The 26,752-nt window shown below is 42.9% G+C and overlaps 2 protein-coding genes across 10 annotated transcripts in view; one reads left to right on the top strand and one right to left on the bottom strand.

Annotated features, from left to right (window-relative positions):
- Window positions 1-16,771, top strand: part of rap1gap2a (RAP1 GTPase activating protein 2a) — an 81,313-nt gene extending 64,542 nt beyond the window's left edge. For 5 of the 8 annotated variants that reach the window (XM_010893780.4, XM_010893779.3, XM_010893777.4 and 2 more), the window contains 21 exons: window positions 986-1,021; window positions 2,558-2,602; window positions 3,673-3,705; window positions 4,349-4,567; window positions 5,069-5,172; window positions 5,768-5,846; window positions 6,725-6,778; window positions 7,370-7,453; window positions 7,651-7,751; window positions 8,577-8,706; window positions 9,156-9,311; window positions 10,049-10,120; window positions 10,335-10,421; window positions 10,553-10,693; window positions 12,764-12,910; window positions 13,215-13,327; window positions 13,437-13,535; window positions 14,236-14,356; window positions 15,393-15,501; window positions 15,885-15,955; window positions 16,457-16,771. In XM_010893780.4, the coding sequence (XP_010892082.1) occupies window positions 986-1,021; window positions 2,558-2,602; window positions 3,673-3,705; window positions 4,349-4,567; window positions 5,069-5,172; window positions 5,768-5,846; window positions 6,725-6,778; window positions 7,370-7,453; window positions 7,651-7,751; window positions 8,577-8,706; window positions 9,156-9,311; window positions 10,049-10,120; window positions 10,335-10,421; window positions 10,553-10,693; window positions 12,764-12,910; window positions 13,215-13,327; window positions 13,437-13,535; window positions 14,236-14,356; window positions 15,393-15,501; window positions 15,885-15,955; window positions 16,457-16,465 (2,010 nt within the window). In that variant the 3' untranslated portion in view covers window positions 16,466-16,771. The remainder of the gene's footprint in view (window positions 1-985; window positions 1,022-2,557; window positions 2,603-3,672; window positions 3,706-4,348; window positions 4,568-5,068; window positions 5,173-5,767; window positions 5,847-6,724; window positions 6,779-7,369; window positions 7,454-7,650; window positions 7,752-8,576; window positions 8,707-9,155; window positions 9,312-10,048; window positions 10,121-10,334; window positions 10,422-10,552; window positions 10,694-12,763; window positions 12,911-13,214; window positions 13,328-13,436; window positions 13,536-14,235; window positions 14,357-15,392; window positions 15,502-15,884; window positions 15,956-16,456) is intronic. The other 3 variants (XM_010893778.4, XM_010893782.3, XM_020046800.2) reach the window with 1 other exon arrangement.
- Window positions 16,772-19,108: 2,337 nt separating this feature from the next.
- On the bottom strand, window positions 19,109-21,666 carry si:dkey-52l18.4. Of its 2 annotated transcripts, none has more exons than XM_010893776.3 (5): window positions 21,363-21,666; window positions 20,733-21,071; window positions 20,103-20,301; window positions 19,640-19,668; window positions 19,109-19,340 (listed from the first exon to the last, which is right to left on the bottom strand). In XM_010893776.3, exons 1-5 carry the CDS (start codon window positions 21,415-21,417, stop codon window positions 19,318-19,320), a joined length of 645 nt encoding a protein of 214 aa, XP_010892078.1. In that variant the 5' UTR covers window positions 21,418-21,666; the 3' UTR covers window positions 19,109-19,317. The 2 variants fall into 2 exon arrangements, with proteins under 2 accessions (XP_010892078.1, XP_010892077.1); XM_010893775.3 differs by having other exon boundaries at window positions 20,103-20,288.
- Window positions 21,667-26,752: the final 5,086 nt, after the last annotated feature.

Genomic DNA, 26,752 nt, shown 5'->3' with positions numbered 1-26,752 from the left:
ATAGGGAGTGGAATACACCTGGTTAAGTGTATAAAGGACTAGACTAGACCTGGATGTTTTGTAGTGTTTTGTTGTGTTTGAACACATATGGGTATAACCGTGTGAGAGGCTTTCCACATCACGGTCTGAGCTCAGTGGGAGCTGCTGTGGAAGGGCCCCTAGATAGAGATGAATGTGATGAGGGAACATATCAGTTTCAGGAGGGTTTTCGGCTCACACTGCTTTGCATCCACCAACCTGGTTTAACGTGCACCACACTGTTGCGCAGTCTGGCGTCAGATTGCTGTGTCACACAGTATGTCAGACAACTATCAAGGCTTTTTGAGATCTGGCATGCGTCACCCTGAACCATGGTCTCTGTGGGTAAAACTCCACGGAAAGTACCCATAAACCCATTGGTCGACTTGCAACTGTTGTTGGTGTCTGTGTTCCATGGATGTCACAAAGCCGTTCGTCTGTAGTGTATCAAATGTTTCATGAAATATCTCATGACACGATACCTTTTTATTGTTATTAAAAAAAAAATCTTAGTGGTTCATCACTATAACCCACATGAGAAAAATATAACTTTTGGATGCGTTTTTGGAAAATGTGAAATAAAAAACATATTTTTAATGTATATTCAAATTGTGCACTATATTTGTACGTAGTCTGTACATGCATTTTTGGATTATTCACATGGCCTTTTATTCGGTACGGGCCATAAGGACACTGTAGGAGGACCCAGCAGTGTTTTATATAGGAAGTATAGGAGAATGGACTGACGGAGTCCCAGGCTCTATGCACAAGGCTTTCACGACTGTGCGCTGTCCTGCCTTCATCACTATAATCACATCGACTACAAGGCAGAGCTTATACAAACTGCCTCTGTTCATAGTTTTTTCTCAGTATTGATGAACTGTAACTGTTTGATCTCTGTGTCTGTTTTTCAATCTTTGTGCGACCTCTGTACGACCTCTATGTAACCTCTGTCTCTGTTTTACAGTCTGCAGAGTTCTTCGACATGCTGGAGAGGATGCAGGTAAGACACCTCCTTCTCTTTCCTCCCTCTCACTTTAGTCTCCCTGCTGCCGGGTAATGCGAACAGAGGCTGCTGGGTAATGGGAACAGAGGCTACTCTGTAATGGGAACAGAGGCTGCTGGATAATGGGAACAGTGAACTAAATGTTTTTAAACATAGTGGCCTGCCTAATGAGCCAAAGGGGCCATTGTTACACCCCGGGATTTTAGAGGCAGAATGTGGCCGGCTCCCTAATTGGAAAAGCCAAGGCAACTGAGGTCCAATCCCAGGCCCTGACTGGGTAACAGAATCACAGCCATTGATTTCTATCCCGTTGCGCTCCACTGTGTCTGTGGGGTTTCTGTGTTGTTCTGAGCGTCTGGTAGGATGGATGCAACCAGGGCTGTGACACTAGCTCTCACTCGCCCCATTTGGGGGATGACAGGGGACAAGTGGCGCCTGATGATGCGGTGAGCAGAAGTCACAGGTGCCACTGGGTCAGTCCTCACCAATCCTCTCTCCGTCTCTAGATACCCAGTCCAAGTTATCCTGCAACAAGGTGATTGAATTTGGATCCAGTGACTGTACAAAGCATAGCACCCGGCACTAGCTAAACTGAAGAGCGGAAGAGTAAAATGAGCTTTACCTATTTGGAATGGTTGATGACAGATCCTCAGAATGATGGGAATTAGGAGGGTACCTAGCTGAGATGAATTAGGAGGTTACCTAGCTGAGATGAATTAGGAGGGTGCCTAGCTGAGATGAATTAGGAGGGTACCTAGCTGAGATGAATTAGGAGGGTACCTAGCTGAGATGAATGGATCACGGTTCCCCAACTGGTGGATGATTTATTTATTTTGGCCACAGATATGTTCGGTGCAAAAGTTATATGTATATGGGATTTATTATAATTAAATTATGTTTTACTAAAATCTGAAAATCGATTTGGGCTTTTTGCCACAAAAAAGTATTTAAAAAAAGTATGTTCTGGCACTCCAGAGAGCGAGGCCTCCTCAGATATCCACTCCAGAGAGAGCGAGGCCTCCTCAGATATCCACTCCAGAGAGCGAGGCCTCCTCAGATATCCACTCCAGAGAGCGAGGCCTCCTCAGATATCCACTCCAGAGAGCGAGGCCTCCTCAGATATCCACTCCAGAGAGCGAGGCCTCCTCAGATGTCCACTGACATCTGGAAATGGAAATTAGGGATAAGAATGAGATTAAGGCTTGAAAAATTGGTGAGTGTGTGTGTGTGTGTTTTTGTGAGTGTGTGTGTGTGTGTGTGTTTGTGTGAGTGTGTGTGTGTGTGTGTGAGTGTTAGGTAACAACCTCAGTGTTTAAGAGATGGGGTGTATCACTGATATTAATAATGAACTATAGCAGCGGGGATGACTGACAATGTATAATGTTTGGTTAAAAACCTGTGGTTTGAATTCGGGCTGCTTGCGAGCCATTGGGTATTAAGTGTTTTTTCTGCAAGTCTAGAATGACTGAGTAAGGATCTGTTGATGTTTTTTGACCTTTGCAAACCTCCATCCACATGCATGACCATAAAAAGGTCCCTAAAACTGAGGAGACGAAGCCCCACTCCCAGAGAAGCAAGGTCTGAGAAACACCCACACACACACACACACACACGCACAAGGACACACGGACAAAGACTCGCACACACATGCATATACACACAAACACATGCATGCGCATACTTACACACGCTCGGGAAAACACACACACGCACACTCAAACACACACACACAATTGTCACCACAGCAATGAGCAGCCAGCTCTGTCATTGTCCATTGTGTCTGGTCCTTTTTTCCTTCACCCCCACCCCATTCCCTTCTTCAGTTAACCCTGTCAGCCCCTTGGAGAAGTGGCACGGCTCTCTAAACATACCACCCTCCCCGACTCCTCGGCCAGGAGCACATTAGGCCAATCAAATTAGGTTTGAGCCCTTGACACCCGCTTTCAATCAAGCTAATAAATAAAAATGGATGAAAAGGAACGGTGCCGGAGTGGATTTGGGCGCTTTATCAGCGGTGTCTCACCTCTTATTGGCGGCAGGCTGCGGTACCGCCGGTTCCCGCGTGGCTACGCCCGGTGAACCTGACACATCACAGATTAGAGGACCTTTAGGAGAGGACACCGGGCGGCCGTTAAACAGCCCCGCTGACCCAGTGAGGAACTCAGGGGCTTATGGAGTCACCACCAGTCTCATATCTTTCAGAGCTTCAGAAGGATAGAGACTCCGTGTTTGCCCTTTACATTTGACGACTGTGCTGTTTCGTGTTGTTGTGTTTGTCGTTCATGCTGTGTCAGTATCTGACCTTCTGCTGCTCTGGTGGGATAAGTTATTAATGTCTCCTGCATTGCGGTGGGCGGAAACCTGCATGACATGTTTACCTCATAGTTCTGTGTAATTACTGTATTTGATTGCTCCTCACTAATCGCTGATCCAGCACACATGGATAGGTATGAGTGACAGTTCCTTCACCGTAGCTTTTACCTATCCAGTATTGCGATATCAGGGATTTCTTCACGGATGGGAGAAAGGACAGAGACATTGCAACGGGGCGCTAGTAATGTTAAGACATTAGTTATGTTAACACTGCGTGTGTGTGTGTGTGTGTGTCTCTCTCTCTCTCTCTCTCTCTCTCTCTTGCTCTCCGATAGGATGATTACATCCCTTACCCACGGATAGAGGACGTGAGTCAGCACTTTGATACCGACATACAGTATTCAGACTGTACACAAAAACATAATACACACACACAGACATTCATAATACTTACACATTTTATCATCCCTGTGGGGATCCGAAACATCCTTTCAAAAATCTATTTCCCTTAACCCTAAACATAACCTCTAACCATTAACCAAATTATAACTCTTAAACTAAACACAACCCTTAAGCCAAAATATTGAGTTTTTACTCATGGGAACAGACAAAATGTCCCCACAAGGTCAAATGGTCCTTGTGGTACCATCTATATGGGGATACTATCCTCAAGTGTAGTTAAACATGACGTGCGCGCACACACACGCACACACACACACACTAACACGAACACACATTAACAAACACATGCTGGTGGTCTATGTAAACTCTAATACTAATACACTTTGAGCCGTTTCGGTTCTGTTTGTGTGGGGTTTGTTTAACTTTAAATTCATAGGGTTCTGATCCAATTACATTTTAAAGTGTAAAATCAGAGTCTGTGTCCCCCTGTCAGATCGTTTATGGACACATTTACGATCCCGTTTCCCAAGCTCTTATTTCTTCATACCCGTGGCCCAGTCCGCGTGGACACTGAATGCATGTTTCTGGTTCCTCCGGGGCACGGATCAGGTTCTGCAGAAGGGCGGCCCGTACCCCCAGGTGATCCTGCCCCAGTTTGGGGGTTACTGGATTGAGGATGTGGAGGTGCCTGCGGGAACTCCGACCTCGTCAGAGAGCAGCTTCTGTGAGGAGGATGAGGGGGGGGGCATGAGCCCCGGGGGAGGCTTCGCCTTCAGGCTGGAGAGCAACAGCACCGCCAGGGCCTACCGCAAACACTTCCTGGGAAGGGTGAGTGGAGGCCAGTACTTTAGTTGTAGTTGTGTGACTGCGTGTGTGTGTGTGTGCGTGTGTGTGTGTGTGTGTGTGCGTGTGTGTGTGTGTGTGCGTGCGTGTGCGTGTGTGTGCGGGCCCATGGGTATGTGTGTGTTCTCTGTAAAGGTGACTTTCTGTTTTTTTTAATTTACCTGGGGATTTACGACTGAGCGTTGTTTTTATATTTCTTTTGCATATTAATTACCGGATGAACACATTAGGAATCATTGGTTTGGAAAATGTAACGATAAATTTACTTCAGAGGTGAAATGTTCACCTTCTTTTCATATGAAACTGTGCATGTTTTGTTTATCTGGTTCATCATACTAATGGCTGGCATTCCCTGTCTGAATGACTGTTGATATATCTCCCTCATCTCTTCCCCTGTCCCTTTTAACTTTCTTCTCTTTCACACTCAATCTATCTCTTCATCTGTTAATCTGCCTCTCCATCTTTCTATCTCCCTCTCCACATCAGGAGCACATGAATTACTATTGTACAGGCAGCAGTCTGGGGAACCTTGTCATGTCACTGAAGCACGAGGAGACAGAGGGCCAGGAGTTCCTCCGCATCATTCTCAGGTAGACACTGGGCCTGGAGTTCCTCCGCATCATCCCCAGGTAGATAAAGGGCCTGGAGTTCCTCCATATAATGCTCAGGTAGATAAAGGGCCTGGAGTTCCTCTGCATCATGCCCAGGTAGATAAAGGGCCAGGAGTTCCTTCGCATCATTCTCCGGGAGATAAAGGGCCAGGAGTTCCTCTTCATCACACCCATGTCAATACAATAAAATTCCTCTTCATCATGTTCCAGTCATATTATTACCCATACTAGCAGGAGGATTTCCAACAGGGACGTAGGATCTGACCTACCTGTAATCTTCCCTGGCCTGGACCCATCCAGCCACAGCCAATATAGATTGTCTGTGATGGGTTTGGACATTTACATCCAGATTGACTGTTCATGTTTCTGCAGATCTATGTTGGGTCTGGACCCAGATTTATAGCAACACTACTCTTCTACAGTACCCCCCATTCTGCAAACTCAAATACATTTACAAACTCAAATTAAAAACACTCTACTTGATTGTATATTCAGTATGCAGTGCCTTGTAGAAAAATAATGTACTGCAAGATGCCGTTATTGATACTGGTTTTGTGTCATCAACATCTACCAGGTCCAGGACAAAGACTCACCATGACAGGATCTCGCTGGCAGGCCTCAACCAGCTTCCCAGTGTGCCTCAAATAGCCAAGGTAGGAAGGGCCAATTAAAGCACCTGGCCAAGCTACACCAGGTCACTGCCCACAATCTGATGGGGAAAAGCAGGCTCCTGACGCCTTCATATGTTTCTACATTTTATTGTTAAAGAATTACTATGTGTATGTAAACACACTAATGAACACACACAGACACACAGACATATATGGGAGGGAGGGTGGGAGAGAGAGAGATAGGGAGGGAGGGAGAGAGAGAGAGGGAGAGAGAGGGGGAGGGGAGAGGGGGAGGGGAGAGGGAGCAATGGGTTGAACTGTGTCTCCTGGTAAAAGCAAGCAGGACAGTTGAATCCATGAGACCAGAGAGAGGATGCAGGTTGAAAAGATGTATTGATTTCTTGGTATTTCTTTTGTTTACATCCTTCTAAGAATGGCAAATATAAATAGGTCATCCAAAGAAATAGTCCAAACAGGTGCAAAGAAATGCAGAGCGAATACCACGGCTAACAAAAGAAAAGAGAAGCAAGAACAGAATGTCGACTGCCTTTGAAACGAAATACTCAAACAACGACAGTTGAAGTCAGGATCAGTTGTGTTGGGGGCATCTCAATTAGTGGTGTTCTCTTTGTTTAGTTGCACTGTAGAGAATGCTGGCAGGTGTTTCCTCCCTTTAAATAAAGGCAGAAACAAAGCAATCAGTGACCGCAGCTCTATTTAATTACAGTTAATTATTAGGAGACCCAGGACAGTGTGCTGTTGCTCTGGTTTTCACCCAGCTGGCTAATGGGCTCCTAAAGAATATGAATACATAATCAATGCTAGCTCGGTCCTCTAAACCCATCATTTGTTTCTGTCAATGTCTGTCCTATCTGTGCTGTCCTTGTCATGTCTGTCTCTCTTGTCTGCTTGTATTTCAGCTTCTCTGTGATGACGTGACTGGCCTGAAGTTCAACCCTGTCCTGTACCCAAGAGTGAGTCTTCTCTGTCTATGTCGGGCTCTTCTACGCCTACACAAAATCTGAATCGGGATCACATTAAAAGCAGTTTCCAAAGAAGTTTCCACTAGTTCCATTTCTATGGAGAATGCAGCAATTTGCACCGAAATAGAGTCCAGATTATTTCATGGGAGAATAAAAAACACCTGACAAGTATATATTGACAAATTACATTATAGTACTTTTACTTGTACTGTTTTTATTCCTCAGTGAAGAGGAAATATAATTGAAGTTTCCCAGTGGATGTATTAATCAAAATTGTATAGGCTGTGCTAAATGTTAACCTGATCCAGAAGCTGTTCATCATATTTCAGAGGTAATCTGGATAGTAAAGCTTCTTGGTAAGCCACTGCTCTATGCTAGGTAAGCGATAGAATTTCTCCTATGGTAAACGTAAATAACTATTTTGTTAGTCCCTCCCTAGTTTAGCACGTTTATGGTAATTTGATGCCTAATAAACTCAATGTGGACCTCTCCAGATATTACATTTATAACATACAGTATATATACTGTATTTAAAAGTCCTTAAAAACACTTCTTTGTGTTGTTTTGTTGTTTTGGTTTCAGGCCTCTCAGTTGATAGTCGGCTACGACGAACATGAAGTGAACAACACCTTTAAGTTTGGTGTCATCTACCAGAAGTTTGGTCAGGTGAGTGTAATCAGTGGGTTTCCTGTTGTCAAACGCATTTTTCAGTTTCTTCCTTATCAATCCCTGCTATTTATTATACTCCTTCAGGCTACATTGTAAGGATTTGGCAATAGTACTTGGATCTTTAAATTAAGGAGTAAGATCTCTCCATTTCAATGTTCTTGTTTCCTCTTCTATTTCTCATCCCTCCATCGTAGACATCAGAGGAGGAGTTGTTTGGGAACAATGAGGAGACGCCAGCATTCCAAGAGTTTCTCAGTATTCTGGGAGACCACATTGAGCTGCATGACTTTAAAGGGTGAGAGACCATCATAAATACAGTGCATATTAAAACATTTTAATCCTTCAGACTCTCTCTGTACCCAAAATTAAGAAAAACCTTCCGCTGCACCTCCTACCTTTGTGCCAAATTCATGACCACCTAAGAACCACATATTTTCCTCAGATCAAGCTGACACACAAAAACATTAAATTGAAATGGTACATGAATAAAGTCCCATATCTGTTAGGCAAAATCTCACAATGTACAATCCCAGCTGGAACATCTGATCCCTAACAATATTTATCTAAGTATTTTATTTCCCATTTTTACGATACCGTTAATCGCTGATAATATAAAACTAAAAATGACTTTCAGGTGGTTCACTCAGTTTTAATTTTGTTTTTGTTTTTACTGTTGTCAGTTATGTTTCTTAGCCCTTGCTTTTGCAATGCAAATCAATGTTTCCCCTGCCAATAAAGGCCTTTAAAATTGATTTGAACCTGAGAGTGAGACAGACAGGAGACAGAGAGACAGAGAGAAAAGTGAGAGATTGAGAAAGAGAGAAAAAGAGCCAGAAAGAGAGAGACAGAGAGAGACAGACAGACAGAGAGCGATATATATTGAGAAATAGAATGACAGAGAAATACAGATGGAGAAAAAGAGAGATAGGGGCTTAAGGGCGAGAGGGAGGACGAGAGAATTATAGAGAGAGCGAGAGAGAGAGAGAGTGAAAGAGAGAGAACGAAAGAGGGTGGATGGATATAATTACAGCATTGAAAAATACTGCCATCTTGTTGCCATTCAGCATGAATAAGGCCGGGAGTCTGGAAGGTCATGGTTGTGTTGTCACGGCGTTGCTAGGTTCCGTGGCGGTCTGGATGTATCTCACGGTCAGACGGGCTGTGAGTCCATCTACACGGTATTCAGACAGAGGGAGATTATGTTCCACGTTTCCACTAAACTCCCCTTCACAGAGGGAGACGTTCAGCAGGTATCTGAACACAGACACTACGTCACACGCAGCTCAGTAAAGAAGTTGTGGATTGTGTGTGTGTGTGGCAGTGTGTGTGTGTGTGTGCGTGCATGCGTGCGGGTGTGTGTCTGGGTGTGTGTATGGGTGTGGGTGGGTGTGTCTGTGGGTGTGTGGTTGTGTGTGTTGGTGTGTGTGTTGGTGTGTCTGTGTGTGGTTGTGTGTGTTGGTGTGTGTGGATGTGTGTGTGGTTGTGTGTGTTGGTGTGTGTGGATGTGTGTGTGGTTGTGTGTGTTGGTGTGTGTTGGTGTGTGTGGATGTGTGTGTGTGGGTGTGTGCGGCCGTGTGGGTGTGTGGGCGTGTGGGTGTGTGTGTGTGGATGTGTGTGTGGGTGTGTGTGTGTGGATGTGTGTGTGGGTGTGTGTGCTGCAGTGCTGCACTGTTTGCTGACCTGTATTTTTGTCTCTCAGCTCCAGCGGAAGAGGCATATAGGAAATGACATCGTGGCTGCTGTCTTCCAGGAAGAGGCCACACCCTTTGTGCCTGATATGATCGCCTCCAACTTTCTGCATGCATATGTCCTGGTGCAGGTGGAGAACCCGTGCACGGAACACGTAACATACAAGGTCATAGCTGAATGCATGATGTGGATTAATAAATGAATTAAGTATAAATAAATGTATGAAGGTATTCATTTGAATGAATAGGTGTCGTGTGTGAAGGAGAGATGGATGAATAGGTGTCGTGTGTGAAGGAGGGATGAATGAATAGGTGTCATGTGTGAAGGAGGGATGAATGAATAGGTGTCGTGTGTGAAGGAGGGATGAATGAATAGGTGTCATGTGTGAAGGAGGGATGAATGAATAGGTGTCGTGTGTGAAGGAGGGATGAATGAATAGGTGTCATGTGTGAAGGAGGGATGAATGAATAGGTGTCATGTGTGAAGGAGGGATGAATGAATAGGTGTCGTGTGTGAAGGAGGGATGAATGAATAGGTGTCGTGTGTGAAGGAGGGATGAATGAATAGGTGTCATGTGTGAAGGAGGGATGAATGAATAGGTGTCATGTGTGAAGGAGGGATGAATGAATAGGTGTCGTGTGTGAAGGAGGGATGAATGAATAGGTGTCGTGTGTGAAGGAGGGATGAATGAATAGGAGCAGCGTGTTGAGGGATGAATGAATAGGTGTTGCGTGTGAAGCAGGGATGAATGAATAGGTGTTGCGTGTGAAGCAGGGATGAATGAATAGGTGTCGTATGTGATGTAGGGATGAATGAATAGGTGTTGCATGTGAAGCATAAGTGGGTGTGAAACATCCTATGCCAGGTTTTCTCTGTGAGACACAAACTGCTCTGTGCCTGCAGGTGTCAGTTACAGCCAGGGAGGACGTACCTATGTTTGGCCCTCCTCTCCCAAATCCAGCAGTCTTCAAGAAGGTAGGAGAAATACAGAAAATATACAGAGTTGGAGATGTTTGATGAAAGAAAGATATGGAAGAAAAAAGGGGGAGATGGATTGAGAGGGTTTGTTTTAATAGTTAAAGTTTGATGAGAAAGCTGTCAGTCCTCTTTGTCCCGTCTACTCCAGAGAACCAGGCGGTGATGAATGTGGCACTGTTGAAAGTCACTCCCCCCCCTCGTCTCTCCCCAGGGTCCTGAGTTCCGTGACTTCCTGCTGACGAAGTTGATCAATGCAGAGAATGCCTGCTACAAGTCTGACAAGTTTGCCAAGCTAGAGGTGAGAGAGGCCGACCACTTGAGATGCTTGTAATTTGCACATCGCCTAAACACACAACCTCTATTAGCGCTCCCTAAATGGTGTCGTTGTTCCGTGTGTGTCTCTCTGTGTGTGTGTGTGTGTGTCTGTAGGGCCGGACACGTGCAGCGCTGCTGGATAACCTTCACGATGAGCTCCACAGACAGACCCAGGTTACCATGGGCCTGGGCCAGGCGGGGGAGGATGACAAACTGGAGAATGGAGGTCATGGAGGTCTGCTTGAGTCCTTCAAGGTGACTCTTCAACACCATCTTCCTCACATCATTTAATACCAAGGCCTCCCTTACACCCGTTTACACTCTCAGAAATTATAGAAACCAAAAGGGTTTGGCTACTGTCCCTGTCGGTTAACCTTTTTTTGGGGTTTCTCCATGGACCCTACACAGGCAGCCAAAGAACCCTTTTATTATGTAACTGTATTTCTCCATTTATGTTGTTTCCATCTTTCCCTGTATTTCTGTCTCCGTTAATTAAGTTTCATTTATGTCTATCTCTCTTTTATGTCCTCTCAATTTATCTGTCTCAGTCTGTCTCTCTTTGCAACTCTTTCTCTCTCTCTCTCTCTCTCTGTGTGTGTTTCAGTCAGTCTCTCTTTTATTTTTCATCAAGTTGTCTTTTATTCCTCTTCAAGCTGTCTGTGTGCGCATGTCTCACTCTGCCTCTCTGTTCTCCATCTTTCGATGTTTGTCCATCCATCTAGCCCTCTCTGTCTTGTTCTCTCTCTTTCTTCCTCTGAGCTACTGTTAATTGAGTTTAAGGGCTGTGCATTCTACCCCCCCATCTCTCTTTCTGATCCCATGGTGTCTCACTGTGTCCACAGGCAGTGTGGCGTGGGTTGCATGACACTCCTACGACCACTAGGGGCGCTGTGCTCATCGCTACAACAGCAGTGGCTGTGTATCACCTCTTGTCACTGTTACTGTATTACACTGACTGAGAACCACAACCAAGCATTTCCAATACAGAAGGCATTACCAAACATTAAAACTAACTTACTCAATAAACTGTTAATTTGCTGTTGTTTGTTGTGTTTTATGCCCTTGAGAGTAACATCCCTGTCTCACTTGGAACAGTCTTCTGGTGATGGAAGGTTGTCATAAACCATGTTTTTACTCGCTGTACAATATAAGTGAACTTAAATAGAGGCCAAGTTCACAGTACATTATCTTATGTAACATTGCAGTCATTATCTCTGTGATTTCACTGCCCTCCGCTGGACCTTTCAGCAGGGCCGGCACCAGGATCACATGACTGAGGGTGCATTTTGTATAAATGAGGGGGGGGGCATGTCTAATCACCGCGGGCACCCCCCAGACGAAAACATTTAGAAATGTATATACGGATGTAAAGGCGATCTAAACTTGTTGGTCTATGATGATCGCAACGTGTTGACTGTGATGATCGGACTCATCCACGATCAGCTATGTATATGGGGAAACATAACTGAGGGGGCACAACTTGTTACCTGAGGGGGCAATGCCCCCTTTTGCTCCCCCGTGGAACTGGGCCTGCCTTTCTGAATGGATGTTTGTCATCTCCTGAGAGTTTGTGTTGGGTAACAGCAGTGTTGATATTTCACATGAACTTAAGTCTGAGTTGGTCGATATCAGTTACTGATACCACATTACCAACAGAAAACAATAAAACCACCCATTATACACATGTAATGTTTAACCCAGAATGAGAATCTTGTGTTATTTGGTCAGAAGCTTAATGATCTGACTACCACCAGATGAAAATACCCCACAACCTAGAAGCCTTGGAGATACATGTTAAGAAAGATATACCTGGAGATACATGTTAAGAAGGAGCTATCTAGAGATACATGTTAAGAAACAGATACCTAGAGGGACATGTTGAGGAGATACCTAGAGGTACATGTTGAGGAGGTACCTAGAGATACATGTTAAGAAATAGATACCTAGGTATACATGTTAAGAAGGAGACATATTGAGAAGAGGCTGCTGTACTCTAACTATGCTCAGTGTTTTTCATGGACAAAGGTCATTTGATAATGTGGTTGGTCAGCTTATGATAATTAGTACACTGCAAAATGATGACAAATAAGCCCCTTAAAGGCATTGCGTTTCATGATCACATTGCCTGACTTGATTACAGTGAGACATGGGATTACATTTATGTTCTGGTTGTCGACGTCGGACGCTTTCTATTTCATAGCCCTCTTTGACATTCTGTAACAAGTCCTTATTTCTCATCTTCCTCCGTTGTTTCAACCCTTCCCCGGTCCTCTGTCTCCACCCCCTTCTCTTTTTCGGCCACCTCCTCTGTCTCCGCCGCCCTAGCGCGCGATGCGTGTTCGGAGCCACTCCATGGAGACCATGGTGGGAGCCCACCGTCACCGCAGCCCAGGGGTGGGAGGAGGCGTGCCAGCCAGCCTGAGTGGAGGAGGGCTGCCCCAAAGTGCCGAGTGTACCAAGAGCACTTTCACGGTGAGCCAGGGGGGCAGGAGGCTGGATGACTCTCGGTAGCAGAGTCGCTGGGCCACATGCTCACTTCTGTTCATGATAAGGATCATACAATCTCCATATTATCAACATGTGAATGGTGGGGAGAGCTATCAGATGCTTATTAATATACAAATACTTGCATTTGGTTAATTATAAAAAAACCTATAAAAATAATATAAATAAATATAAATGCCAAAGGTGGATAAAACATGAGACATATTAGGTCAACATGTACTGTTGCAACAATGTGAAGTATGGTAATAAAGTGCTGTTGCTCTCTCTCCAGCCTCCAGTGCTGTTAGCTAAGTCTCCTCTGAAGAGCCCAGTAAAGCGTCGTTCTGGCCTTTTCCCTCGCCTTCACTCCAGCACCGAGAGCCCCTCGGACAAGCACACACGAAGGTCAGCAGGTCCTGTACTGGACAGACACATCTAGGACTAGAATATCCATTAACCGGGCCAGAAATGTGTATGGGTTCTCCCTGCTAACTTGGTCCATACGTTTGTGCAGTGACCAAAAGAACCCAGACATCTGCCCACTGACACAGGACGGGAGGTCAGAGACGACGTCCAACCCCAGCTCGCCGGAGACCTGCCCTAACAAGGAGAGGTGAGACTAAATATAAACATGCAGCATGTATCAACACACCATACATAGACAAAACATATAAGCACCAAATATATTGACAGTACCCAGTGCATGGTTCCGTGGTTGCCATGGCGCAGTGAGGCTGCCTAGATGGAGAGATCCTGTATTTTGTTAATGGACATTTTTTCAGTAACTTTTTAGTTTTTAATTGTTAAATATATGTATAAATATGTACAGTGTATATCAGTTATGTCAGGATTTTTGAAGGTTCCTAGCGATTCCTTGAATTTTCATTGGAATACACCAGCCACTTTTTTGCTGTTGAAGATTTCATCTCTCAAGAGGTTTCCCAAATTATTGAGCAGCCTGCTGTCATTATTCTGAGAGAGTGGAGAGCTCAAAAACTCAAAAAACATCTCATTCTACAACCAGAGTCAATGGCTTCGGAGTTGTCAAAATCGGACTGGCAGGGAGGCTTTTCCAAGCGCTTTGACATTTTTCCTGTAATGAGAAGCACTTTCAAAATGATGTGATGTCTAACCCGTGGAATTTGGTCTCAAAAGCCTATAAACATTCATATTCGAACCACCCGGTTTATAATAGACAACGTACAACTTGATTGTGGGTGCCTTTTTTCCTATTCCAATCCTGTCCTCCTGTACTGCCCTCCTCCTCTCTCCTCTTCCTCTCTCCTCTTCCTCTCTCCTCCTCTCCTCACCAGGCCATTTACCAAACTGAAGGACTGCAGCAGCATTAGACCCAACATTTCCCGTTCCTCATCCAGCACCAGCAGCTTTAGCAGCACAACCGGGGAGGCAGAGGTCCTGGAGGAGCTGGACACTGTGAGAGCCTAGGGGAATAGAGGCGGGGGGAATAGAGGCAGATGTCCTGGAGGAGCTGGACACTGTGAGAGCCTAGGGGAATAGAGGCAGATGTCCTGGAGGAGCTGGACACTGTGAGAGCCTGGCAGAATAGAGGCAGGGCGAATAGAGTCAGAGGTCCTGGAGTAGCTGGACACTGTGAGAGCCTGGGGGAATAGAGGCAGAGGTCCTTGAGGAACTGGACACTGTTAGAGCCTGGGTGAATAGAGGCAGGGGGAATAGAGTCAGAGGTCCTGGAGTAGCTGGACACTGTGAGAGCCTGGGGGAATAGAGGCAGAGGTCCTTGAGGAGCTGGACACTGTGAGAGCCTAGGAGAATAGAGTAAGAAATTAGTATAGAAGAGGGAATACATAGGCAGAGGGAGTATAAAGACAGAGTGAGTATAGAGGCAGAGGGAATATAGAGGCATGGGGAGTATAAAGACAGCGGGAATACAGAGACAGTGGGATTATAGAGGCAGAGGGAATATAGAGGAAGTAGAAGTATAGAGGAAGAGGAAATATAGCGATAATAGGAGTATAGAGGATGAGGGAATACTGAGGCAGAAGGATGGGGGAAGGACTTTGTTGGGTGTCTGGGCAGCTGGATCATAGGCCCGTAGTGCCCAACACATTGAACTGCATACAAAACATATGTCTGCTTTAGCATTGAAGCATGAAGCTGCAAAACATTACCCAATCAGAATGACCAGAGATGATTTGGCTGCACTGAGCGCATGACTAGAGATGATACCAAATCATGACAGCCAGTGATTCAACACAGAATGATGTCTGTCACTCTCTCTGTGTCAAACATTAGATTGAGGAATGTGGGTCCATTTTGGGGTTGAGTGCCTTGCTCAAGGACAGAATATTTCTATAAACCAGCCATCTGAGGTGTTGGCCAAGCAACAGTAGCTGTAGTCTGTTGGCGTCAGAATGACAAGCACTCATCCATTCCTCATCTACGTCTTCTTTCCTTCCTCTCCTCCTCGTCCTTTTCCTTGTCATCGTCCCAGGGCAGTCAACCATCCACAGCATCTACGTCCATGTCCAACCAATACCCTTCCCTCAGCGTGGAGAGCCAAGGCTTGGCCACACCCCTTATCATGTGTCGCAGTCCCACAGGTAAACACCCGCCCTAACCCGACACCCGACCCCACCCTAACTCAACTGATCCCACCCTAACCTACCTGACCTCACCCGATCCCATCCTAACCTACCTGACCTCACCGTAACCCGACACACTTCACCTGACCCCACCCTAACCCACCTGACCCCACCCCACCCCAACCCACCTGACCATACCCTAACGTGACACGCTTCACCTAACCCCACCCCACCCCAACCCACCTAACCCCACCCCAACCCACCTGACCCCACCCCAACACACCTGACATCACCCTAACCCAACACGCTCCACCTGAACCTATCTGTCTTTGTCCACAATGTATGAATGACATTGATTGTAGGCCTCTGTAAACAGAGCCTTGATCCCTGTTCCCCTTTAGATGTGAAGAGTAAGACATCCCCCAAGTCAAACCTGAAGTTTCGCTTTGACAAGCTCAGCCACTCCACACCAGTAAGTCACAGTCACCTAACAGTGAGAACGAGAGATGACTGATGGGAAAGTGGGGTTTTGGATGGGTCAGTGGGTGGTTAGAAAACTAAGAGAAGGGTAGGCTTTTATTTAATTGGGGTGAATATGATTGATGGATAACTATAGATGGATGATTGTGGATGGTATAAATTAAGAAAGATTTTCATTCCAAGACCCCAATGATAATGATGGTGATGACAACGATGATGACAACTTTGACAATCATAATGATAATGATGGTGATGACGACGATGATGAAGTCAACTTTGACCATCATAATGATAATGATGACGACGATGATGATGACAACTTTGACAATCATAATGATAATGATGGTGATGACGACGATGATGACAACTTTGACAATCATAATGATAATGATGGTGATGACGACGATGATGAAGTCAACTTTGACCATCATAATGATGATAATGGTGATGATAATGGTGGTGAGGAGTTACATTTTCTTATTCTCTATTGCAGTCCGAGTAGAAATCTGGATAGTGAAAAAAGGGACAACACTAGCTGGTGGAGCAATCAACATCAACTATGGATCACAAAGGAATTATAAAATATTACTAACATGATCACTGAAGAGACTGAAGTGGACCAGCTAGGCCTCAGCACCAACATGGGCATCTGCTAAATTGGTTAGGAAAGAGGATGCAGTGAGTCTGAACAGAGTTGGGAGACAGAGGTTGCTTGATGTGTCTCTCTCCCTTTATTCTCCCTCTATCTCTCTCCTTCTCTCTTTAATCTCTTTCCCCCTTTCTCTGTCTTCATATCTCTTTCTCTATTCTCTCTCTCCCAGAATCTCCCTCCATCCCTTTCTCTCTGTTTATTGTCTCTTTCCCTGCATTTCTCTCTCTCCCTCTTTTTCTATTGAACATCAATCTCTCCATCTCTCTTTTTCTATTGAACGTCAGTCTCTCCATCTCTATCTTTTCCCCTCTGTCCCCCTTTTATCCCTATGCTCTTTCCCTTGCTCCCTTCATCACTTTTTCTTCTCCTTCATTTCTACTACAGAAAGACCTCACATCAGCGAGGTCAGTGTGATGTCTTGTTAACACCAGAGATCACACCACATCATTACTAGCCACTGGCCTGATTAAAGTAACCATCCGTAACATCAAAATAGATTCTAGAGCAGGCAAAGCTTAACAGCATTCATCCTTGATATGGTAAACAATGGTAAAAAGTTACTTTTTCTCTCAGATCACAGCGATTGTGTGTCCTCTCATACTCTCGACAGCTGCATACTGGGCGATTCATCCTTGATATAGATTCATTGCGATGTAGGTTGTGGTACTGTTGTTCGGGGAAGGAAGTTAGTAACCAGGAGAATGTCTCTCTTACCTTTACCCCAGCATGTCTGTCTGGGGACAGTTCCGCTATTGTCTGACAACGAGTTCTCACTGCAGTGCATTCATTCTCTTTCCCTTTTGCTCACATGGAGAAAAAAAAATTGCTCTTTCACGATTTTAATTCAGCCAAAGTCATGCCTTGCAATCTATCTAAAGCCGTTTCACCTTTCATGTGTTTCTCACTGTGTGAGAGGTTGAGCATAGAAGTTTGGATTTGGTTTATTGGGCTTATGTACGGCTGTGGGTGTCTGATGAAATCATGTTAATCACGTAAATGTTTTTCAAGAGTTTAATCTAAACAGAACTGAAGTACAGTAGGTTTCACCTTTTCAACAAAGGTGATTTTAACCCAGTTCTGCTTTTCACATCTTCATACATCATCATCCAATTGTTTTTCAACCAGTGGTTTTATGTCCATTTAAATAATTGACATGCAGAATCGTCCATGTAAATCATTTAAAATATTTATTAATTTCGCAATATTTTTTTCTCCCACAAACAGTACATTTATACTAAAATAAATAATTGGCCAGATGATAATTTATTAAATGTTATGTACATCTTATTTTCTGCTTTGTGGTTTTTATGTTACATTTTTCAGTCTTAAGTAGAAGCAAGCTGCAAAACCAGTTGATGTTACCCAAATGAAGAACAATAGTTAGTGCATTGTTGTTCCAAAACATATTATCACTTTACCTTGTTGTGAGCTATCAGAATTTGAACTAGTGTAACCCAGAAATGCTTCAAAATGTTAATGATCTCCATTAATATGACCAATACAGTCAACTATATTTATAAAGTTTTGGAGATTGCTTGTGTACTATAGATGTATAGAGATTCATTCCTATTACTGGAATATTTGTCAGTGGAGTTCTGTCATGTGACACAATGAAAATCCAGAATGTTGAGCAGGGGGCAGAAAATTAGGAAGTAGTTGTCTTTTTTTATTTGCAGAGGACATCGACGAGTGTCCTTAGCCTATTCTCTGTTAATAAGGCCATAATTTATTGATTTTATCTTTTGCTATTGATGTCATGTAAAAATGTAATTGCAGAGTGAATTAATAAAAGAGGTAAATACAAATAAGTTAATTTAAAGAGCCTACACATGTATATGTATATTTCGTTATGTAATGTGCCATTAAGAATTTATTATAAAATAAAATGTTGTTATTTTGTGTCAGTTTGTGCTGTTTTGCCTGATTTATTTAATAACCACACAGAAAGGAATATAGATGTTACCTGAACACATCTGGTTGTTCATGTGTGGTTATTGTCTAGGGAAGAAAATAATTTTGGTCTGGGTTTAAATACAATTAAATATTTTTAAATACTTGTGCATGACTGAGTCAGACTGGCTTAATGGCCACTTAAGAGTAGTCAAACAAATATTTGAAAGATCTTGTGCTATTTGAGCCCATGTCTGTTTTACTTGGAACATTCTTTAAAGCCAAACTTTAAGACAAGTTGGTCTACTTTTGTAATATAAAGTTTGTATTTGTATTAATATAATTTTTAGTGAACATAAGAAAATACTGTTATTGTTTCAACACAGGGCAGAGACAATAGATCCCAGGAACTACAGTTATATTTACAGTTGTAAAAAAGTTTCATACATTATTTAAATTACTGAACATGAAGGTGAAATGTACAGAAGATTTTCAAATGGCATCACTCATCAAGTGAGTGGAGGGATTTTCTTCTTGGTTAGGTACAATACTGGAGCTTATGCACTCCTAATGTTTTGTCAAATAACATTTTGTTGAGACAAATTCAGAAAGTGTTTCCTTTTTACTGCATTGTATTTGCTTTTGTTGAGCTAAAAGAATAGTTTGATTAAGGTTGCCACACAGTAAAAGCCTGACTGGACATACTCTGTCCATTCTACATTCAACAGTGTCAGGTGAAGCGGAGGGAGGAGTAGATTATGGGTGGCTCAGTTTGTCGTTGAAGATTAGGATTCTGCTGTCCAAGCCTGTCCTTAGAAATGGCTGCATAGACCAACTGAAAGAAGAAACATCCAGGTTAGCCTGAAGAAGCATGATGGTAGAAAGATGGTATGGAAAGTTATGGAGAAAAGGTTAAAGGATCGGGAATGGATTAGGGAGATGGAGAATGTAAAGGGTAGAAGGACGGAAGGAAAGGGAAGAGGAGAATGTAAAGGGTAGTGGGAAGGATGGAAAGGAAAGAGGAGAAGTTAAAGGATAGGGGGAAGGAAAGGAAAAAGGTCAAGGATGTAAAAAAGATGAAGGAGCAGGTTAGGAAGATGAAAGGCATTCAGTAGCCATTATTTAAAGACTCACCTCTGTCTTTGGTACAGGCTGGGGCATGGCTACAAAGTAAAGACCAGAATCAAGAATTGCATTCATAGATACAGAAAATTAGCATTGGACTTAAAGGGTCAATATGTAAGATTTTTTACTGCAATACTAGCATATATACAAGCAAACATTACCAGTAGGCCTAAACATTTGTAGTCGATGCTTGGAGCTAATGTTTCAAATAAAAATGTTCTACTAAATGTATGTGAGTGCCATTGATATTCAACATTTAAACTTTCTTGCCAGCCTATCAGTCTATCTGTCTATCAGTTTGCATTGAGTTGTAATCTCGTTGTACTAGCTTTCGACACTCACAGTGGAAGACGTAAGTTGTGTTATTGTTTGGAGGCAGGATTCTACACAGTGCCCCCTTTAAAGAAGCAGTGTGTGCTACCGACCATACTATATTATATAACTGTATCGATGAAGAGAAGTGACGTCTTACCGGGTTGGGCCATACGTACACTCTGGGAGCGTGGTGGTACTGGTGGGGGCTGTAGCCGGTGCTGAGATGGGACCTTTGGCCTGATATTGCACGCAAGAACCAGAGCCAGGGTAATAACCAGACAGGCGCTGAAATACACTGCCACCCTGTAGTACAACTTCCTCTCCGGAGGGCCTGGTTGTGGGGCTACAGAAAAACACTACAGCCAATCAATGTCAACACATATCCTTACTGTGCTTGTCTACAGGTGATATGTTATTTTTACCTAGTTTCACACAATAGGAAAATAACCCTGGATCAACAAGGATTTTCATTGCTATTAATGGAAATTTTTTGTAGGGGTTGTTACATTTTTCACTACGGCAAATCAAATCACAAATGTTAAAAAGCAGATTAGATGCTTTTAAACCCTTTTAAACCTAGGGTACATAATGATTTGTGTTTCACAGTATACAGTAAGGGTATCTGCTATGGGATGATCAAATTACAACATGGCATCTGTAGGTTTCCTGTCAACTGGGAATAGGGTCATATTCTGTGACTGAATTCAATTTGGGGAAAATATATTACAAAGCATGAACAATGCAAAGACAAAGTGTACATTAATTTCATTGAGGTTAACATATCTACCAGCAGTGATGTTCACAGATGTCATATGTCCAACACTGATTTGCCCATCAAACCAGGTGATCTGGCACTGGTACATTCCACAATCTGATTGGTTGACGTTGAGGATGTCCATGTGCAGGTGGGTTCTATTGGTTGTCAATGTGGAGTTGGAGAGATGATGCCTTGGAGAGGGACAAACAAGAAGGAACTGCCCCCCAGTGGACAGGCCCCACCCCCCTGTCCAGCCACCATTCCCACAGTGTTGAACAATACAGGAGAGAGAAAGACTGCCCCCCTCTGGTACTTTAACTGAAAGTCTCTTTGCCAAGACTGAAGTCACACATTCCTCTGCATTATTACCTGAGGGAACGAAACAAAAAAGAAAGTAAATACTGTAAGATATTTAAACTACATGGTTGGAAGTTTCTTATCTCAGAGACCAGAGTGGGACCTCAGCTACAGAATTTACTAGCTACTGAAATTACTATCAATTGATAGTAAACTTTTTAAACAACTACATTTTCTCTCTTTCTGACCTTAAACCACAACCTGTACAGACGTTTTAGATATCAGGCCATCTTGTGTATGAGCAAAAGTTATACACACGTTTCCATAACTGTCAGGAACCACAACAAGAATGGTTGAACATACCTTGGAGAGTGGATAGGACGGCCAGTGACAGTGTGAGAAACAAGCAGTTGTACATATCAGTCTTCCAGATGTCTTCACCGATTCCTTTCTAGTCCTTTGTCCGATATATGTCCTCATAAAAGGTTCCGTATAACTGGTCTAAGACAATGTCCTGGTTGTCGTATGATGCCAGACCCACGCTTAGCAAGGCAACAACTGCTGCATCTTTACCAGTCATTTACCAAGATATGTTCTAAGATATGTTTCCTCATTGTCCTTTTACTTTCACATGTTATTTTCCAATCACTGCCAGTGTTCTTTACACAATGGTGAAATTTTTTCCACTAGCTGCCACACTGGAAGTTAGGAAGGAAGTACTCACACACACACACACACACTTCTACCTCTTCCTCTCGGCCCAACTGACCCAAATTCAAATAAAGAGATGTCCCTTCCTTCCTCAGTGGACTGAACACAATTATTAACACCTTACACTGTAAATAATATAGTATGTAATATTTAGACTTTCAATAAGGTATACACTCACTTAAAGGATTATTAGGAACACCTGTTCAATTTCTCATTAATGCAATTATCTAATCATCCAATCACATGGCAGTTGCTTCAATGCATTTAGGGGTGTGGTCCTGGTCAAGACAATCTCCTGAACTCCAAACTGAATGTCAGAATGGGAAAGAAAGGTGATTTAAGCAATTTTGAGCGTGTCATGGTTGTTAGTGCCAGACGGGCCGGTTTGAGTATTTCACAATCTGCTCAGTTACTGGGATTTTCACGCACAACCATTTCTACGGTTCACAAAGAATGGTGTGAAAAGGGAAAAACATCCAGTATGCGGCAGTCCTGTGGGCGAAAATGCCTTGTTGATGCTAGAGGTCAGAGGAGAATGGGCCGACTGATTCAAGCTGATAGAAGAGCAACTTTGACTGAAACAACCACTCGTTACAACCGAGGTATGCAGCAAAGCATTTGTGAAGCCACAACAAGCACAACCTTGAGGCGGATGGGCTACAACAGCAGAAGACCCCACCGGGTACCACTCATCTCCACTACAAATAGGAAAAAGAGGCTACAATTTGCACGAGCTCACCAAAATTGGACAGTTGAAGACTGGAAGAATGTTGCCTGGTCTGATGAGTCTCGATTTCTGTTGAGACATTCAGATGGTAGAGTCAGAATTTGGCGTAAACAGAATGAGAACATGGATCCATCATGCCTTGTTACCATTGTGCAGGCTGGTGGTGGTGGTGTAATGGTGTGGGGGATGTTTTCTTGGCACACTTTAGGCCCCTTAGTGCCAATTGGGCATCGTTTAAATGCCACGGCCTACCTGAGCATTGTTTCTGACCATGTCCATCCCTTTATGACCACCGTGTACCCATCCTCTGATGGCTACTTCCAGCAGGATAATGCACCATGTCACAAAGCTGGAATCATTTCAAATTGTTTTCTTGAACATGACAATGAGTCCACTGTACTGAAATGGCCCCCACAGTCACCAGATCTCAACCCAATAGAGCATCTTTGGATGTGGTGGAACGGGAGCTTCGTGCCCTGGATGTGCATCCCACAAATCTCCATCATTACAAGATGCTATCCTATCAATATGGGCCAACATTTCTAAAGAATGCTTTCAGCACCTTGTTGAATCAATGGCACGTAGAATTAAGGCAGTTCTGAAGGTGAAAGGGGGTCAAACACAGTATTAGTATGGTGTTCCTAATAATCCTTTAGGTGAGTGTATGTTTCAGTGTAAAAACCAGGAAACAAATGTGAAGTAATCGCCAATCTAGGTACAAACCAGGTATGACCTTGCTTAGATTCTGAGAAAACCAGCAGTGATAGACAGTACGCTGCTGAAATGAATGAAAAACATTTACAGAGAATGAACAAAGCGCAGGGTAACATAACCAAAACATTAAGATTATAGGCATAGTGAGAGGTTTGGGGTTTTGTCTGGACTATGTTAAATCACTGGTGAATTAATTTGTTCTCATGCTACTAAAAAACTATTTTTGGCACAGGACATTGTGTTTATGGTTTGCAATCAATACCATATTTTTTATATTAAATATTTTATTCTCAACTGTAGATGTTTCACTTGATATATTTAAAGGCAGAAAATTAACCCCATACATTTCTAACTAATTCTAACCATATGATTCTATAATTTACGTACACTGATGCCAGTTTGTATAATTTACATACACCGATCAGCCATAATATTATTAGGCGGCAATTGAAGATTCTGTCCTCAAAGTTGATGTGTTACAAGCAAGAAAAATGGGCAAGTGTAAGGATCTGAGCGACTTTGACAAGTGATGGCTAGACAACTGGGACAGAGCATTTCCAAAACTGCAGCCCTTGTGGGGTGTTCATGGTCTGCAGTGGTCAGTATGTTTCAAAAGTGGTCCAAGGAAGGAAAAGCGGTGAACCTGCGACAGGCTTAATGGGCGGCCAAGGCTCACTGATGCACACGGGGAGTGAAGGCTGGCCCGAGTGGTCCTATCCAACAGATGAGCTACTGTAGCTAAAATTGCTAAAAAAGCTAATGCTGGTACTGAAAGAAAGGTGTCAGAACAGCCCAGTTAAGGCGCCCATGCTGACCCCTGTCCACTGCCGAAAGTGCTTTCAATGGGCACGTGAGCATCAGAACTTGAGGAACACAACAATGAAAATCCAGAATGTTGAGCAGGTGTTGTTCAAGGTGTTGACTTGGCCTCCACATTCCTCAGATCTCAATCCAATCGAGCATCTGTGGGATGTGCTAGACAAACAAGTCCGATCCATGGAGGCCCCACCTCGCAACTTACAGGACATAAAGGATCTGCTGGTAACGTCTTGGTGCCAGATACCACAGCACACTTTCAGAGGTCTAATGGAGTCCATGCCTCGATGGGTCAGGGCTGTTTTTGTGGCAAAAGTGGGATCTACACAATATTAGGCAGGTGGTCATAATGCTATGGCTGATCAGTCTACTTTACTGCAAGCGTGTGTGTGCACGGACAACTAACTATTTTATTCCTGACACATCTGTGTGGACAGTTATATCACCTTATATTCATCATTACACATTATTTGGAAACAAATCAACGTGACTTTAATGGAAGTATAACTAGAAGACTTCTGTCTCCTTTGATCAACTGAAGGGAATCTACGATGCTTGTCATTCCAGTTCCCTTTAGGTATTTTTGTTATGATTCCCTTCATGATTTACTGTTCAATTCTTTTTCATTTTCGTTTGGTAGAAATTATGAAAAAAAGTATAATTTGCAAATTATTCAATGTCTGCTTTTTTTATGCGTGTTCAACACATTGATGAACAATTAAGTAAACAATACTGTTAAAATACATAGTCAACTCCCTAGCCCAGGACAGATGAGTTTCTGGAAGTGAGGTCATTGTAGACATAGATATAAAGAATAGATGGGACACATAGTTCTGTGGTACCAACAGGTCCGCCATCTTAACTGTGACCAGTTCAGAAAAGTCAAGCCACTGGCCAGAAGGGTATTTTGTGCAGCAGCACCTTGCTCCACAAAAAGGACAAACATTACGGTAAGAATACATTTTTATGCATCAGTAATATTGTAGAAAAGCAATATGACAACATGCGTAATTTTATATACACCACATAAACTCACAGAGTGTGTACACTGAGTGCTAATGCACGTAACGCTTAAAATTTGCCCGTGATCTGTTACATTATTCATCACAGACTTCCAAACTGCCTCTGGAAGCAACATCAGCTCAAGAAGTGAGCATAGGGAGCTTCACAAAATGGATTTCCATGGCCAAGCAGCTGTACCCAAGCCGCTTGGGGGGTGATGGTAGGTGTGATGGTCAGGTGTCCACATGCTTTTGGTATGTGTAATAACAAATGTTTTTGTCAAATGAAATGTATATAACAAGTATATACTTTATATAATAAGCAGATGGCAATGTTGAGTAGCTTTTGTCCTCAAAAAAGTAGCCTACTTACTCCTATTTCTGCCCTGCTACTAATTATGTAATAAATTCAGTTATCTAGCAACTGTTACTAATATATCAGTAAATAAAAAATATTTGTATGTATATACAATGTACACATGTATTATAATGTAAAATCCCAGTTAATTGTTATCATACATAAATATACATTAGCACTGTTAAAGTACTATTCTGTATCTTTATACAATAGATACAATTGCCATTTGCTACTTAATTGCTAATTAATAGATGATTGAAAACTATTTCAAATTGATTTGTCCGTTAATATTCTGAAAAGTACAGTAACTGCATGTGTTTTGTTATACATGAAAGTCGTTATTTAAATAATTTTAAAGATATAGATAAAACTTAAAATGACACTTTTACCACATGCTCCCATTGTAGCAGGTTTAGAACAGGTCCCAGGAAAGATGGCTGCCAAATTGCTCCATTCTGATCTATGGGCTCTATGACATCTCCTATCTAGTGTTTTATTGTATACGGTTGTAACCATAGACATAATAAAGAGTAGACGCCGCATTGGCTGCTGGGGCGCGAGAAATACGGCCGCCATCTTTGACCGGTCATACTCCTATTTGCGTAGCAGCAGAAGCAACGATGCCAGAGCACTGTGCAGCATACTCCTGCTCAAATCGGCGGACCATCGAAAGCAGGGCTCGGGGAATTACTTTTCACAAGTAAGATTTACCTTACCGTATTATTGGTTGTATTTTGTGACTAGAATATTACCAGAGAGTTGAGAAGGAGCAAGGATCTTTGATATTACTGTACTGAAATCGTATATCCAACGAGCTAGGCTATGTTTACTGCCAGCCGGCACTAGCCGGTGTTCACCCAGCGAACTGAGACTTGATAAGTCATATTCTATAACACTGACTTAGATTACAACTGACTCAAGAATGCTATTATAGAAATAAAGCAAATATTACTGGTATAACATTGGCTAGCTAATTATATATTTATATAAATAAAAGACGGTATTATCATTGTTGGGCAGTACTAGCTTAGCTAGTAACTTAGTATTTTGGTGGTAGCTTCACTATTTTCAGAATCAAGTAACTTTTCAGTAGTAGTAACTCCTTTATTTACCAAGTAGCTTGGCCACACAAGCTACTTTTCTTGTCATGTGAAATTAGCACAACTTAAAGTAGCTTCCTATGTAATGAACTAGCCTACTGCTGTGTTTGTGTTACTTAGCTTGCTCCATTTGACTGGGTGGTAGCTTTTGTGTAGTGAAGCTTTATTCATGAGAGTAACTAATAGCTTAGCTCACTGCAATTTCCAAGTAACTTGCCCAACACTGTGTATTATTCACGTGTAATTCACCCTAACAAAAGTAAGTTACCTCTCATGTCTCATACCCACCCCACTTAAAATAAAGGCAACAGAACATCTGATAGTAG

Source organism: Esox lucius, chromosome 1 (genome assembly GCF_011004845.1).
Source record: "Esox lucius isolate fEsoLuc1 chromosome 1, fEsoLuc1.pri, whole genome shotgun sequence".
NCBI lineage: Eukaryota > Metazoa > Chordata > Actinopteri > Esociformes > Esocidae > Esox > Esox lucius.
The sequence above is the reverse complement of the archived record's forward strand: the minus strand, read 5'-3'. Positions and strand labels throughout refer to the sequence as shown.